Source organism: Pogoniulus pusillus, chromosome 2 (genome assembly GCF_015220805.1).
Source record: "Pogoniulus pusillus isolate bPogPus1 chromosome 2, bPogPus1.pri, whole genome shotgun sequence".
NCBI lineage: Eukaryota > Metazoa > Chordata > Aves > Piciformes > Lybiidae > Pogoniulus > Pogoniulus pusillus.
This window is the reverse complement of record NC_087265.1, coordinates 14,662,916-14,676,501: the sequence shown is the minus strand read 5'-3', so window position 1 is coordinate 14,676,501 and position 13,586 is coordinate 14,662,916. Positions and strand designations below refer to the sequence as shown.

Here is a 13,586-nt window from a genome sequence, read left to right as displayed (position 1 = left end):
CTTGATGGTGCGTAACTGGTGTTGTGTAGTACCAGGTGGTGTGGTGTGTGGTCCAAGCAGCTAGCCATCCTTCAGCGCTAGGCAAAAATGGGATGTTTCTACCTGCAGGTTCAGTCTCTCCTATACAACTTCATTGCATCGCTTCACTAGCCAGGTGCAGCTAGAATAAAACAGAGACACTTCACCAGTGAAACAGTGTTTAATATAGTTAAATTACTTAAATAGATTTCAATTTCCATGGGAAATCATAATTGTATCCATTTTTGCAAGATCCAGAGTAAAGAGTGTGTGAATACCCCTTGAAATGATCATGACACACTGTCAACAATCACAGCTAGAGATACTGGGGACTTGAAATTTCATTGACAACACAACTTCATAAGATGAATCAAAAGTTAAGAAGACTGCAGACTTTCTTAAAGCAGAAAGCAAACCTAAACCCAGGTGTATGGCATGAAGGTAATGAACTTCAGTGAGGGAGTGAAAGGGATGGCAGGTGGAGAGGGGAACAAAGGCAAAACAGTGTGATGCACCGTAGGTGTTTTGCAGACTAGGAAGGATGTGAAGGAGCAAAAGTATAGTACAAGGGCAGACTTGGCAGTTTTACAGAAGTCAATATACTATACTTTTTGGAGATGTTTCCTAGTGGAAGGGAGAAGGAGAGGGGCGATGCCATTTAAGCTCAAGTTTAAATGGCTTCATGCTTGGGTTATGCTTAGCAATATGGTAAAGTAATTAAAACAGGCCCATGGATTATCACTTCCGTTGTCGAGTAGGAAAAAACAACTCACCACCACCATAGTGCAATCATTAAGCTGTTAGTACTACAATAATTCTGCCCTGAGAAGAGTGGAAAAGAACTTTATTAAATGTCAAAAGATTGGAGTCATTTTTAGTGCTAGCCAAATTCAATATCAAAACTCTCCCCTCATAGAATATAAAAAATAGAGCTTCTTTAAAAATTATTTTCTGTCTGTTTTTTTTTTACTAAAATAGCAAGGGATTTTTCTTCAAGAGTTAAAAAAGGTACAGAAATCATAAGTGAGAAAGATGTTCCACAGAGTATCAATGGCACTGTATATATTTTAAGGTCAGCCACCTATATACACACACTTGCCAGCCGTTGTAACCTTTTTCTTCAAGATCATCTAATTCCTGAAAAGGGGAAGTCTGTGACTCGGATCAAAGAAATGTCTACTACCGGAAAGTCAGCGCATAGCTACTTGCAGTGTCAAATGGCAGTTACAGCATCAGAGACCTCTCATATCACTGTGATTCTATCAAGACTATGAAGTTTTTTTTTCAAGAAAAGTTCCAATAGGCTTCCCCCCCCCCCCTTCTTGTAAGAGCTTATGTTAGAGTTAGATTTGTTTCGAGCTCGTTTTGATGTGTTTGACTGATACCACCTCAGTAGCTAAAACGCAAAGGTCCTGTTTCCATTTCACAGAATCGAATCAGAATTGCAGAACATGAGGGGCTGGAAGTGACCTTGAAAGACCATCTGAGCCAACCCCCCTGCCAGGACAGGACCACCAGCAGGCAGCATCAGGCCTCAAGGGTTGCCAGGGCCTCACACACCTTCCCTCATTTGCTGGCACTCTTGGCTGTATTTGTTAAGATGCTAGCCTCTGCTTGAATGCTGCAAGGAATAAGTACCATGGTTTGGTTTTTCCTCTTCTTTGGGGTTGTAGATTTTTCTGGATTTTTCGTTTACAAATGCATCTGGTTCAGCCTGGAACCTCACCTGGTTGCTGTTGGTTGATTGTATAGTGATAATCTGAAAACTGCCAAGTCTGTGTTCAGAGTATTAAGCACAAAAAAAACCCCAAACCCAATTACACCAAAGTCTACAGCTTATATACACCTCCCACCACACCCTGGCACAGACAGCCTGCCTCCTAGTTTATATATAATTTACAAAATATAGAATTTGGTATATCTGTTAGAGCTCCATGTTTTCAATATTACAAAATTAAAAATACAAAAAAAACCCCACAACAAATTTCAGGGGAGTCGTGTCCCCCCCGCCACAAAATGTCCTTGTTTACATCTAGTCTTTCCCATGTAAACTGATAGATACCAAAGAAGAGCACAGAAGACTTTTTAATAAATATGGTTGTAGAGCCATCTTTCTTTATCTCAGTCTTCTCCTTCATCAGATGGGCCAGCCCCACGCAGAAGACCAAGTCATTGGTAGCCGTGTAAAAGAAGGAAAAGAGGGGTCCAGGCTCTGGTGTCTTCTCACACTAAAACGTTGCTGATGCCCTTGTTAAAGGCCTTTTCGTGTGCTGTGGCAGCAGGTGTCAATTCTGAAAGCCCATTCAAAACAGCTAATAAAAGCACAGTGGTACACTTCAAATAGCTGGCAGTATGGGATGGAAACATGATGGGAGTAGAAATCCATTCCAAGATGATGCTTTGTAGTGAATCATACATTCCTTCAACCAAGTAAATGTGGTGCGTCAATAAATACTTAAATAGCTTCTTTCTATCATCCTGTGGTAGCAGCCTTGGTTAAAAATTCCACCTCCACGTCTTACCTATCTGTGAACTCTGTAGTACACATCTTTGGTCAACTTAGCACTCAGCCAGGAACACCTCCAAGGTCGTTTCTTTCAACTGCCTTTCATGACGAGTGGCCAAAGAGTTTGCTGATACCGGCTCTAGAGTCCCGGTGTGAAATTTCAACTGCGCTGCGTTTTCCGCTTCGCTGCCAAAAAGCAATTCACAGCCTTGTGTGATGCAGACTCCGTCAGCGAGTGGCACTGCAGTTGGTGCTAACTAATTGGAGGCCCTTCATTTAGAAAGTAGGTGGTCATTTCTCCTTTGCCTTTGACCTTAATGACCCCTCGATATTCCAGCTGATAGTTGTTGGCTGCTAGAACTTGGTACATGTCTGTGGTTACCTGCAGAATAAACAAGAGTAAGTGGCTGCTCGTCAGGCCTTCCACGTGGCCTTTTCATTTGCCTTTGGAGTGACATTAAAGTAGGATCAACTATTTTGTTTCTCAGTCAGATTTTGCATATTGATTGCTTATTATAAAAGGTTGCAGAACAAACACAACCTTCAGAAACTGAAGAAAACCACAGAAGTCACATGTGGTACACAAAACCCAGGGTCAACCTTGCAGTTTTCATCGGGGTCACAGGACAAAAAGAAACAATGGATCACATTTTTAAAAGCACCTTGCAATTCAGGATCACTGCAGTGGATGTAGGAAAACAGGTTAAACATTATTTCAAAATGCCTCAAAGGTAACTTAGGAGTTACTCAGTGGATGCACAGTTTAGGAGGAGATGTTCAGGAGATCGTTTTTATGAAGGCAGAAGACCATAAGCAAGACTGAACTAATGGAAGATTCTAGCCAGCATGCAAATTTCCTCTGCAGCTGCCATTCCAAATGAATCACCTGTGCTGCAGAACAACTGCAGTTTAAAGACCCAAGTTTCATGCATTCCTACATTTACTGCATTGTATTTTCTCACCCCTTTTCAAGTGGCTTTAAATATTTACGTTTCTGGTGTCCTAGTCCTGTAACATTGCTGTGCTGATTTGCTTAACTGAGATTAAAATTATTCATGGCACATCCTACAGGGAAATCTAAAGTTAACAGACAGCTTAATTGGAAAGAAACAGCACAGCTCCCCACCTTGGGTTTTACCCCAGGTACTCTGCATTATTTCCATAGCCCTTCTAGGAATGCCATTCTGTTACTGTGAGCATGGCCTCAGCAAAAGCAGGACAGTGGAACTGAATCACTGGAAAGGTCACTGTCTGAAGGCCAAGGAGCTGACTACAAGATGGTTTCCATTAACCCCTTAAACTGTCCTCTCGCTCTAGGTGTACATCCCTGTCCTGCTGATGTCTGGATCCTTGTTAGCCTCACAACATCTAGCACCTACAGGGCTTTGAATGGAGAAATGTATTGTAGAGTACCGCAGGAGGACTGTGCTCACAGTGGCATTGTGCCACACGGGGAAGGAAACTCAGCTCAACAATCCACCCACAACTAAGCTGCAAGTTTTTGACCAAGGGCTGCAAAACTAGTCAAGATTGAAAGGCAAACCTTGATGGTGCCACTAGTGTTCTCCCATTGGTTTTTATGTTAGTATTGTGTAAGTAAATGTGGGACATGGAGGAATAAAATGAAAATGAAACAAAAATTCCAGCCCTGTTTTAGGTTTCAAACCCCATGAGTGATACAGGGCTGGCAGTGTAAGTTTCACAGTAAACTCCTCACCTGAATCCTGTCAGGCACACCTGTACTGTCCATCCGGCTGGCTACATTCACTGTGTTGCCCCATATGTCGTACTGGGGTTTGCGTGCTCCTATCACCCCAGCTACAACAGGACCAATATTGAGGCCTGGAAGGAGAGGACAAATGCCACAGTGCTCAGATCCATCACACAACCACGTGGCAAGCTTTTTTCCAGACAAAAAACATTCTGAGGTTCATTGGTTCTAGCTTTGCTTTACCCTGACATGAAAAGCTCCAGCCAAACTGGGGGGAAAGAAAAGTTGGCTTCTTTGACTCATTGGGCCTGGCTCGCAGCACAGCATGGATCTGCTCAGTCCAGAGCCATATAACATGGTAAGGTTTATTTGCCATCTGGCTGCCAAGCAAACTGCTCACTTGGAAGTCAGCACACAGCTGCTGTAATGGTGAGTGCTTGCAAAGCAACAGCCCAGTGGTCATCCAGCACAAATGCCACATTTCACCTTCAGGTTTCTTCTTGTTCTCCTGTCCCTTTTTACACCCTGACTTGGAAAGCAATTTAATGTACAAGAATGACAGAGCCAGGGGCCACAGGGGGTGTAGGCAGAGAGCACAGCACAGACAAAATGAGCCCAAACTCAATCATCATATGAGCCCATGCTATAGTAAGACCTTTAGGCCAAGGCTGGTTGCCCAACTACTCCTAATTCTCCAGGGAGCTTCAGTGATAATGCTGCTACCCCCAAAAAAAAAAACATTCTGATGTTTCAGAGAGTCCAGAATGGTCACCAGGCACAAGATACCAAACATCACTGTACAGCTAAGGTAACATCTATGGTTTTTACTCTCCATAAAATTCCTATCTGAGAATGACCACCACCCTTCGGTTCATCCTGTAAACACAGTGACATTACCTATCTTCATCTGGAAGTTGTTGAATGAATGTTCATTAATGTACTTCATTTGGTCCATTAACCTCATGGCAAAATCAGCCAGAGCTTTGATGTGTGTCTTCCCTTCCTTGTCGTACGTGGAATCGTTGAGGCCTGATGCAGCCATGTATGTACTGCCGATGGTCTTGATCTTCTCCAGCTGCCGAAACTGGTCTTCACTGATTATCTGTTTCACAAGGCCAAAAGAAGTAAATAAACCTTGTCAAACATAAACATGGTGGTAATGTCCTTGCCATGTGTCTTCCCTTGGTACAAGCACTACAAAGTACTGGACAGAGGCTCCACTACTCCCAAGTATAAGAAGAAAGGGGATTGGATATTCAGACAGACAACAAGGGAAAAAAAGGGATTTTAGTGTGGTAAAGATTAAAAACCTCTAGAGCAAGAAGAAACGAGCCATGGCACAAGGATTCAGTAAACCATCTTCTTTCAAAAGCTCAGCAAAGCTCAATTAAATTTACTGATTCAGTTCACTCTGCCCATCCAGATTTTATGTGACTTACTTCATCAAAATCAGCAATGATTTCGTTGAGCAGCCTCAGACACTCCACCCCTTCGTTGTTGGCCTCCAGCTCCACGTAAAACTCTGAGAAGTTGCTGATGGAGGCAAACATGACAGCCACACACTCACAGGACTGGTAGTACAGTTCATCGTTTCGTCGCTCCTGAGCCAAGAAATGAGCTGCCACATCCTTTGGCAAAATGTTGTGGAGGAGGCGTCTGTTATAGGCCTGCAGCTCCTCCATTTCCTCTTTCTCCTCAGTGGCCTAGTTTAGGAGGGAAAGACAGTGACGTGCTTACTCTTCTGCTGACTCCTCTGGAGAGGGGAAAAAGCTGAAAATGAGCTTCCAGGGAGAACAAAACAGGCGAGAGGGAGAAACTGCAAAGGAGGGCGGAACCAGAGAGCTGTGGAAAGGTGTTTTGCAGTGGCAGATGGTCTGTGTCCATGTGCATACATGTACTCAAAAACAGGCACAGAGAACACCAAAGTCCAGTGTTATATTTCTGGGGTCTGCATTGCATAACCTGGACATGATTTCCTTTTGAGGAACTCCACCACAGTCCTACTACCCACAAGAACACGCATTTGGCTTGCCTAGTCAAGCACTCAGGTTTCAGGAGGAGGACAAGGGCAGCTCCTCTTTGCTTGAAGTCTGGCTGCTTGACTGGCATACATTTACAGTCCTCTCCCTGCACCCCCCCAAATGCTCACATGGTGAAATAAAAGAATCCTGGTTTGCTGAAGTGCGGTGATGGTCATGAAGTACAGTTATGGAACCCATGAACCAAACCTCTTCTGACACTCTGGAGACAACTTGTCACCAGCCTGTAAAGCCCATGTCTCCTGTGGTACTGGAGGTGTGTCTGTGCAAAGGGAAACACCAAGTTTTCTGTGCCAGTGGATGTGGGTTTGGGTTTAACACTCACATGGGAGCACAGCTTCAGGAAGGACATACCTAGGATGCACCTAGGCTGAGGTAACTAAGCTAAACTCTAAGCATTTAGAGTTCCCTGGATTAATCTGACCGCAGACCCAGATTTGATTTCTCTCTGCAGACCACTCCAACACAGCAAGAAGCCACTAACCTGGAGCTTCCAGAGGAAATCAAGCCTTGCAGTGGATTCTACTTGCTGGGCATGCAAGTACAGAGCCAGGACAAAGACAGTAATGATGACAGGGGTCACAATCTTCAGTGCAACTCGTGTTGTCACTGGAGAGCTGCAGCCAACGAAAGAGCAGAATTTCCCAGTTGGTGTCAGCATGGAGACACACAGCCACACTCCCCACCACCCACTTGGAGACTAACCAGCCTCTGAAGAAAAGGTGTTTTTCTTTCCCCTCAAAGCACACACTGGTAAAAGGACAAATACTATCTGCAAAAACCTGAGGACTTTGGCTGGTTTCTAAAGCAGAACTTTGAAATAAGACATTTAATCCAACTTCCTAAAAAGAGTTAAAGTCAGTATCAAAGCCATAGTTTTAGAGAGTGGCCACACCTGCTCAGCCACCACTGTGCTTGGCAGAACTCAAATGCTGGCAGCTCTGCAGGCTGGATTCACTGTCTCCTCCACTGGCTTCCCCAGGCTCATGTCACTGGAAATGTTCTACACTCACTGCTCCTCTAGTTAGTCACTTCTTTCTGTCCTTTGCTTTTAAAGTATTCTGTGAGAGCACTAAGACAGGCTCCAGTCCCTTCTGACAAGCTAGCAAAGAAACCTGGTTAAATCTAAATGACAGAGTTACACAGTAGGAAAATACTGTTTTGATAAAACCTTTAACTTAGTAAGCTCTGTGAGATGCTCTAAAAAGCAAACTGACAAAAGTCTCAGAGGAGAGAGCATGATCTGACCAGAGAGTAGCTATACATACAAGGCAATATCCAGTCCACTTAGGGCATTGGGACTGTGTTTTACCAGCTCACACTGACGCAGTCAACTATCAGGCACTGCTGGTGAATCAGCATGCTGATACTGCACCTTGTCACCTTGCCGACCAGCAAAACCCCATGAAAAACGATTCATACCAAAGTGACTCACCATGATAACGCTGCATTTGCAGACACGCTGAAAAAAAAACAAACCACAAACACCAGGTTAGTAAATGTTCCCTCCACTCGCCCGTCGGTCGTTCAACAGCACCTCTGCAATGTGGCATCTCTAACGCTGCGTGGGGCTAAAGCCCTTTTACAGCAGGAAGCGATAAAAAGCTTCGGGGGAAGGAGAAAAAAGACGGTCAGAGCTACGCTCAGACATGTGGAGCGATGGTCCAACATAGTTCATGTGGTTAAGCTATTTAAGAGGCATCAAGAGTCAGAATCCTCTGGGATCTTTATGTCATTGCGGGATGCTTAGCAAATGCGTATGCATCCATCACTACTCCATTAGAGGTCGGGCTGGGAAACTCCATCTAAAGAAGAAAGCTTTGGGCTAACACCTTGTGAGGGCTAGCTCCTCTAGTCCCCATTCATTCTACTACAGAGATGCACTTCATTTCTTTACTGCTACCCCTTCTTCCGCAAGTTGCTCGCCCCCAGCTCTGCCGCACATCAGAGCACTCCAAACCCTCATGCGGGTCTCTATTGGCAGTACTGCAAAGCGAAGCAGAGCTGCTGCAGAGGATGGAGGGAGTGCTTCTCTAACGGGGAGAGCCTGGAAAGGAGTTCTGTGGTAGGTAGCTGAGTTCCTAACTGATTGATTGCTTAATGCTGCTGAGTTTCTTCTCAAGTGTGGGTGGAGTGTTAGGTAGCTGAGAGCCATGTACATGGACCTTCTAAAACACTATTTAAATGGAAGGAAAGAGATCAGTGGTAAAATACTGTAGTGTCATTGATGCAGTTACAGCTTTGCAGGCTTACTAATATGATACGTCTTTAGCCTGAGAATTTCACAGTCGTCTTGAGAGCTTCAGGCCACAGTTTTCTGGGACTGGAGGGAATCTCTTGCTATAGAATCAGAGACACAAATAATCAAAATTGAAACAGCCTAACTGGGCATAAAATTAAAGAACTGAAGGCATAGTAACTTGCTAACCTTGTTTGTTCTGAGACATTTTCTGCAGCTCCTAGCATGTAATTTCTTCTGATGTGGATTTTGTAACCCACTGCTGCCTTGCACACAATCTATCGCCCAGCCCCTTGGCCAACTCCAGCACTGAACATGTGTGCTTGGATGCGGAACCCGTTTGGGAATCCTGGGGACAGTGACTCCCACACTAACAGAGAGAAGCTGGCTAAATAGATTTCTGCACAAGGTAAGAGCAGCTTGAACAGCTTAAGGAGCTGGATGAACAAATCACTGGCCAAAGCTGTTTGGGCCCCTCTATGTAGCAACTCTACTGAGAAGATTACATTGACCATCATATCTTTAAACCCAGTGCATTGGTTTATCTTCTACACGTGGAAGTGCACCCAGCTACACTTCAGCACACTGCTGTGCTGCTGCCACCATGTCTAGCAGTTCCCAAAGTGCCATAATCAGCCCTTCAGTTGCCTGCACGCTGGGTTGGTTTGTACACAGGACTGTGAAGTGACATCTGCATCACTTTCAATTATTCAGAGCACCATAATGGCTGCAGAGCAGACACTAATTATGTGGCTACAAAGGGCACCCAATTAAATTAGTATGAGGTCATGTTGCTTTTTTTCCTTTAGTATGAGCTGGACAATATGGTACATCTCTCTCTGCTACATGCTGAGCTCCCATTTCCCACAGCACACAATATAGACTGCCAGACACTGGGACAAGAACTGTCCATGGAGCTGTTTGGACAGTTGGAGCTATTCAGTGAGAGACAATGTGACATCACAGAAAGCTATTTTCAGGCAAAGACGCTAACCTTCCCCACTTTATTACTGACATTTCCATTGTGAAGTTATGTAAATGATCCTTCTAAGAGGTGTAATTTCCCTTAGCACATGAAATAATATTTGGGATATAAGATGCTTTTATTCCTCTAATTGTGATAGAAAATGCTGACCAGCTTCTGCTGTTGGAATGTGTAACATCTGCAAAAGAAGGAAAGAAATCTCATTCTCCCCACACCTCCACAGAAAGCTCCATGGGGCTTCCTACATCATTTCATTCACTTGAGTTACCAAAACAATTTAAGTGATTACTGCCAATGGCAATAAAAGCCATACCTCATTAATTATTAGCAGGCACACAGGAATGCTAAATCATGGAATATTTATGTGAAGGACAGAAGTAACCAGGTGCATCTGGCTTGAAGGAGTTAATGACCATCAAGAAACACAAGCAACTACACAAGCTATTTCCTAACTTACAGGATAGCACTGGCAAGGACCATGGGTGTCTTCTCAACTACCCTCCTGTTCAAGACAGGAGCAACCACAGCTATCATTCTTGACAACTGTTTCACCTCAATCAGTGCCTTCTAGACTTCTGACTGTTCGTTGCTGCTCTGGGCTCTCTGTTATCCTCAACTGCCTTCTTGCCTTATCTTCAACTGCCTTCTTGCCCCAAAATGGTAAATGTATTCCAGGTTAGGCCTTCTCACTCCTTAGTAGAGGGATGATCTCATATGCCTTATTGGCAAGTCTCGTTGTATCTCCTAGCATTGTGGTACCTTCATGCTTTCACTGACTCACATTTCAAGTACAACTGCTGCCTACAAGGAAAAATCACCAAAACAAATAGTTAACACAACAAAGCAACTCCTAGTGAGAAATTAAACCTGAAGAGGAGGGTGGGTTTGCAGATGTGCCAAATTTCCTTCCCTGGGAGAGAGGCAACCATGTCAGCAGAAGGAGGTTGCCACCACGATTGATGTGTGACCTGGTGATGAGAAACTGCGTTTTGTAAGTAAAAGGGCAACTCCCACTTAGCCCAGGCCCTTCTGTGGTGAATTATGCTGAGACCAGATGTGGTATTGGCTTTTTAAAGGCAGAGGTGTCCAACAGCAATTGTCAGGAGATCCCTAGCCAAACATCAAACTCCACCATTTCACCACCTCAGCCTGGTTTTAACACAGCAGATGTCTGAACATCTTGGTGGTTCACTACTGTGTCCCTGAGCCAGCTCAAATTTGTTGAAGGCTCTTTTTTATGTTTTTGAGAAATGACATTGAGCATAATAGCAGAAGTGAGAATGACTAAATACAGCTCCCCATTTCTAGAACAAAAAGAAATATGGATCCACTCTGATTCCAGGTGTATTTTGTTACTAATAGATAGTTCATTAATCAAGTTCCACATTAAAAAGATCTTAAAGGGAACTGTGCTCTCTCACTCTTTAGAGGTGGAGAGCAGCATTGACAAAGCCTTTAGTTTACAGCCATACCTTCCCTGGTATCATGCACATGCCTAGCTTGCAGCACAGCCTCAGCAGTTCCTTCCACCTAATGCCACACTGAAATCATTGGGTGAAAGAAATTAGGTGAAGATTTCAGAAGTGAAAGGCACTTACTAGGTGTTAGCAGTAACCAGGAGATCTGCATTGTCAAAAAGGTTGACCCCTGGCACTTCCACAATGAGAACATATATAAATTCAATGATTAACATAAGGATCAGTTTTCCAATACAGCTGATCTGAAGGAACACAGAGCAGGCCAGGAGACTCAATAAGACACTGTAGGTAAAGTACTGTATAAAGACAAAAAGGGGAAAAAACAAACAGAAGAGAGATGAATGTCAGCTGGATAAATCAAAACAGAAAACAAAGGAGGCTAAACAGAGGGACAGAAAGGGACTGGGAGTTATGTAATTGAGCTGACCAAACATGTAGACTTGAGGCTGCCTGTGGGATTATCTCATGTTACAGGAGACCTAAGTGTTAAAATTGACCCTATGGAAAGGAAAATTTGTATTCTTCACCAGGAGTTCTTTTCTTTGCAGTCAAGAGGCATAGGGCTTGCAGCTCTACACCCAAGGTTGTGATGTAGGTTTGCCCTGGATATGGTTACTGAGTTATCAGAAAGTATTATCCAGTTAGTGCAGAATCCTTCATTCGTTAAGGTCAAATATTGGACTCAAATTTGCTTATCTGCACAATACATAGAAGCAAGGGTACTAACAACTCGCACCACCAGCACAGACTTAGGCCAGCTGGAAAGTAGTGTCCTTGCCTATGTAACACACCGAATCCATCAGCAACACACATGCTGAACAAACTTCTACCAGCGGTCAAGGCCATGATCAGTTTTTTTCTGATAGCAGTTGCAGAAGTGTGTGTGTGTTTGTGGTAGTGAAGCCTTTGCCACACCTGAGTGGTGGGGCAGCAACTTCTGCCACTCTGAGAGGTGAATGTTTACCATGCCAGTGCTTTCAAATGCAACTGTAGGTTGCAGGTGCCATTTATGGCTCCCGAGAAAACATGCAAGGGTGTAAAATGCAGAGGCAGGTTATCCACCTCATCACCCTCCTCCTATCAAATCTGTGAAGATGTAAACTTCCACTCAGTCCAGACAGGCCTATTTCTGGCAAGAAAAAAACTCTATCAGATGCCTGAGGCAATCAATCCTTGGTTTGGTGGTTTGGTTTTTGGGTTTTTTTTTGGTTTCTTTAAAGAAGTTGTCCTGAAGAGGTAGGATTGAAAATTGATGCAGGCCACTGTCAGGACTGCAAACCTGCCTGAGGACAGAACCGACTACATGTAGTGAAAGAATATAGATGCAAAGTTTTTCATCAGGACACAAAATGTTGGAGGGAGGGGTTAAAGCTATGACAAGGCTACTTTTCAGTGAACTGATTCTCAAGAAACACTGAGCACCCACAGACTCCTCTGAAATGACTTGCGGTTTTGTAGAGCGTTAAGGACTACATGGAGAAAGGTCATTTCTGCTACAAGCAGGATCAAACAATTATTATAAAGGTCTACTGATACTCAGCCCTGAAGGAACTTAAAACATTAATGTGAATTCATGATAAGTAACTTCAGACACTTCAGTTTGTGCGTAAGTAGCCTGTGTCAGTCCTACAACATCAGTCATGAGCAGCCTTGCTCTCCTCTGAATCACTGAGATTTTTAACACAGGTTTTATAGGCCCTTCTCAGTTCAACCTCTACAATCCATTTTTTCCAAGCAATACCTCTGGAAAGTTGCAGTTGGGCAAAGGACTGTCACAGAATCCCTGCAAGGTGCCCAGGCTGTAGTTGGAAGTCAGGTTGCTGATAAGGCATATGTCCACCTGATCAGGAGTGATATTGTATTCTGCAGCCATGCAGCTGGCAAGATCCACAGTGCTGCACATGAACTGAAGAAAAATATGGTGTTAAACTCAATGGCATAAAGAAAGGTAAGAAAACAAAATAGTCTGCATTACTTAAAGATCCCCTTGGAAATGGCTGTAGCAATGGGTACACTGTGCAAAATGAGATGGCCAATTTATGTTTTACTGCATATGGAATGGCTATGAATTTTCTCACCCCAAATATTAATTACTAAAATCCAGGCTGTGCACTCTGGAAGGCTAATTTTGTGCTCAGCTTCATGCACAACTTTTTGTATTAGAGGTCACAGGCAGAGGGGCTGCAGATATCACAAAAATACATCCTGCTGTCTGTGATAAGGTCCTGCTGTTGCTCTGTTTCTGCTGATGGGAATTTCTGAGCTGATAACTTGCTGCTGCCATCTCTAAAGCTTTCGCTGTGGATCCTTCTAGAGGGAGGACTTTAGCAGCATGGCTCAAAGACTGATGTGCTGTGTTACAGCAAGAAATCATCAGAAGCATGTTCTGATGGTCTCTGAACGTTTTGCTAAGTTTTACATGAAGCAGCTCATGGATGCAAAGAATCAGGCTTTACACACAGAAAAAAAACCCAAACCAAACAACTCTAATTTCTGCTAAGCAACCTGCACCAGCTCTTTGCAGGTGACTATGGAGGAAGGCAGCAGGCTGTCAATGCCACTGAGCTAGCATCTCCTATACAAGTACCTCCGCAGAGCACAAGATTGTTC

At 43.8% G+C, this 13,586-nt stretch overlaps 1 protein-coding gene across 2 annotated transcripts in view; it reads right to left on the bottom strand.

The window, feature by feature from the left end:
* Positions 1 to 1,330: 1,330 nt before the first annotated feature.
* Positions 1,331 to 13,586, bottom strand: part of ADCY5 (adenylate cyclase 5) — a 240,927-nt gene continuing 228,671 nt past the window's right edge. For both annotated transcript variants that reach the window (XM_064157052.1, XM_064157042.1), the window contains 8 exons: positions 12,718 to 12,882; positions 11,097 to 11,272; positions 7,710 to 7,736; positions 6,759 to 6,891; positions 5,675 to 5,938; positions 5,133 to 5,337; positions 4,242 to 4,366; positions 1,331 to 2,906 (listed from right to left, as the gene is read on the bottom strand). In XM_064157052.1, coding sequence (XP_064013122.1) covers positions 2,778 to 2,906; positions 4,242 to 4,366; positions 5,133 to 5,337; positions 5,675 to 5,938; positions 6,759 to 6,891; positions 7,710 to 7,736; positions 11,097 to 11,272; positions 12,718 to 12,882 — 1,224 coding nt within the window. In that variant the 3' untranslated portion in view covers positions 1,331 to 2,777. The remainder of the gene's footprint in view (positions 2,907 to 4,241; positions 4,367 to 5,132; positions 5,338 to 5,674; positions 5,939 to 6,758; positions 6,892 to 7,709; positions 7,737 to 11,096; positions 11,273 to 12,717; positions 12,883 to 13,586) is intronic.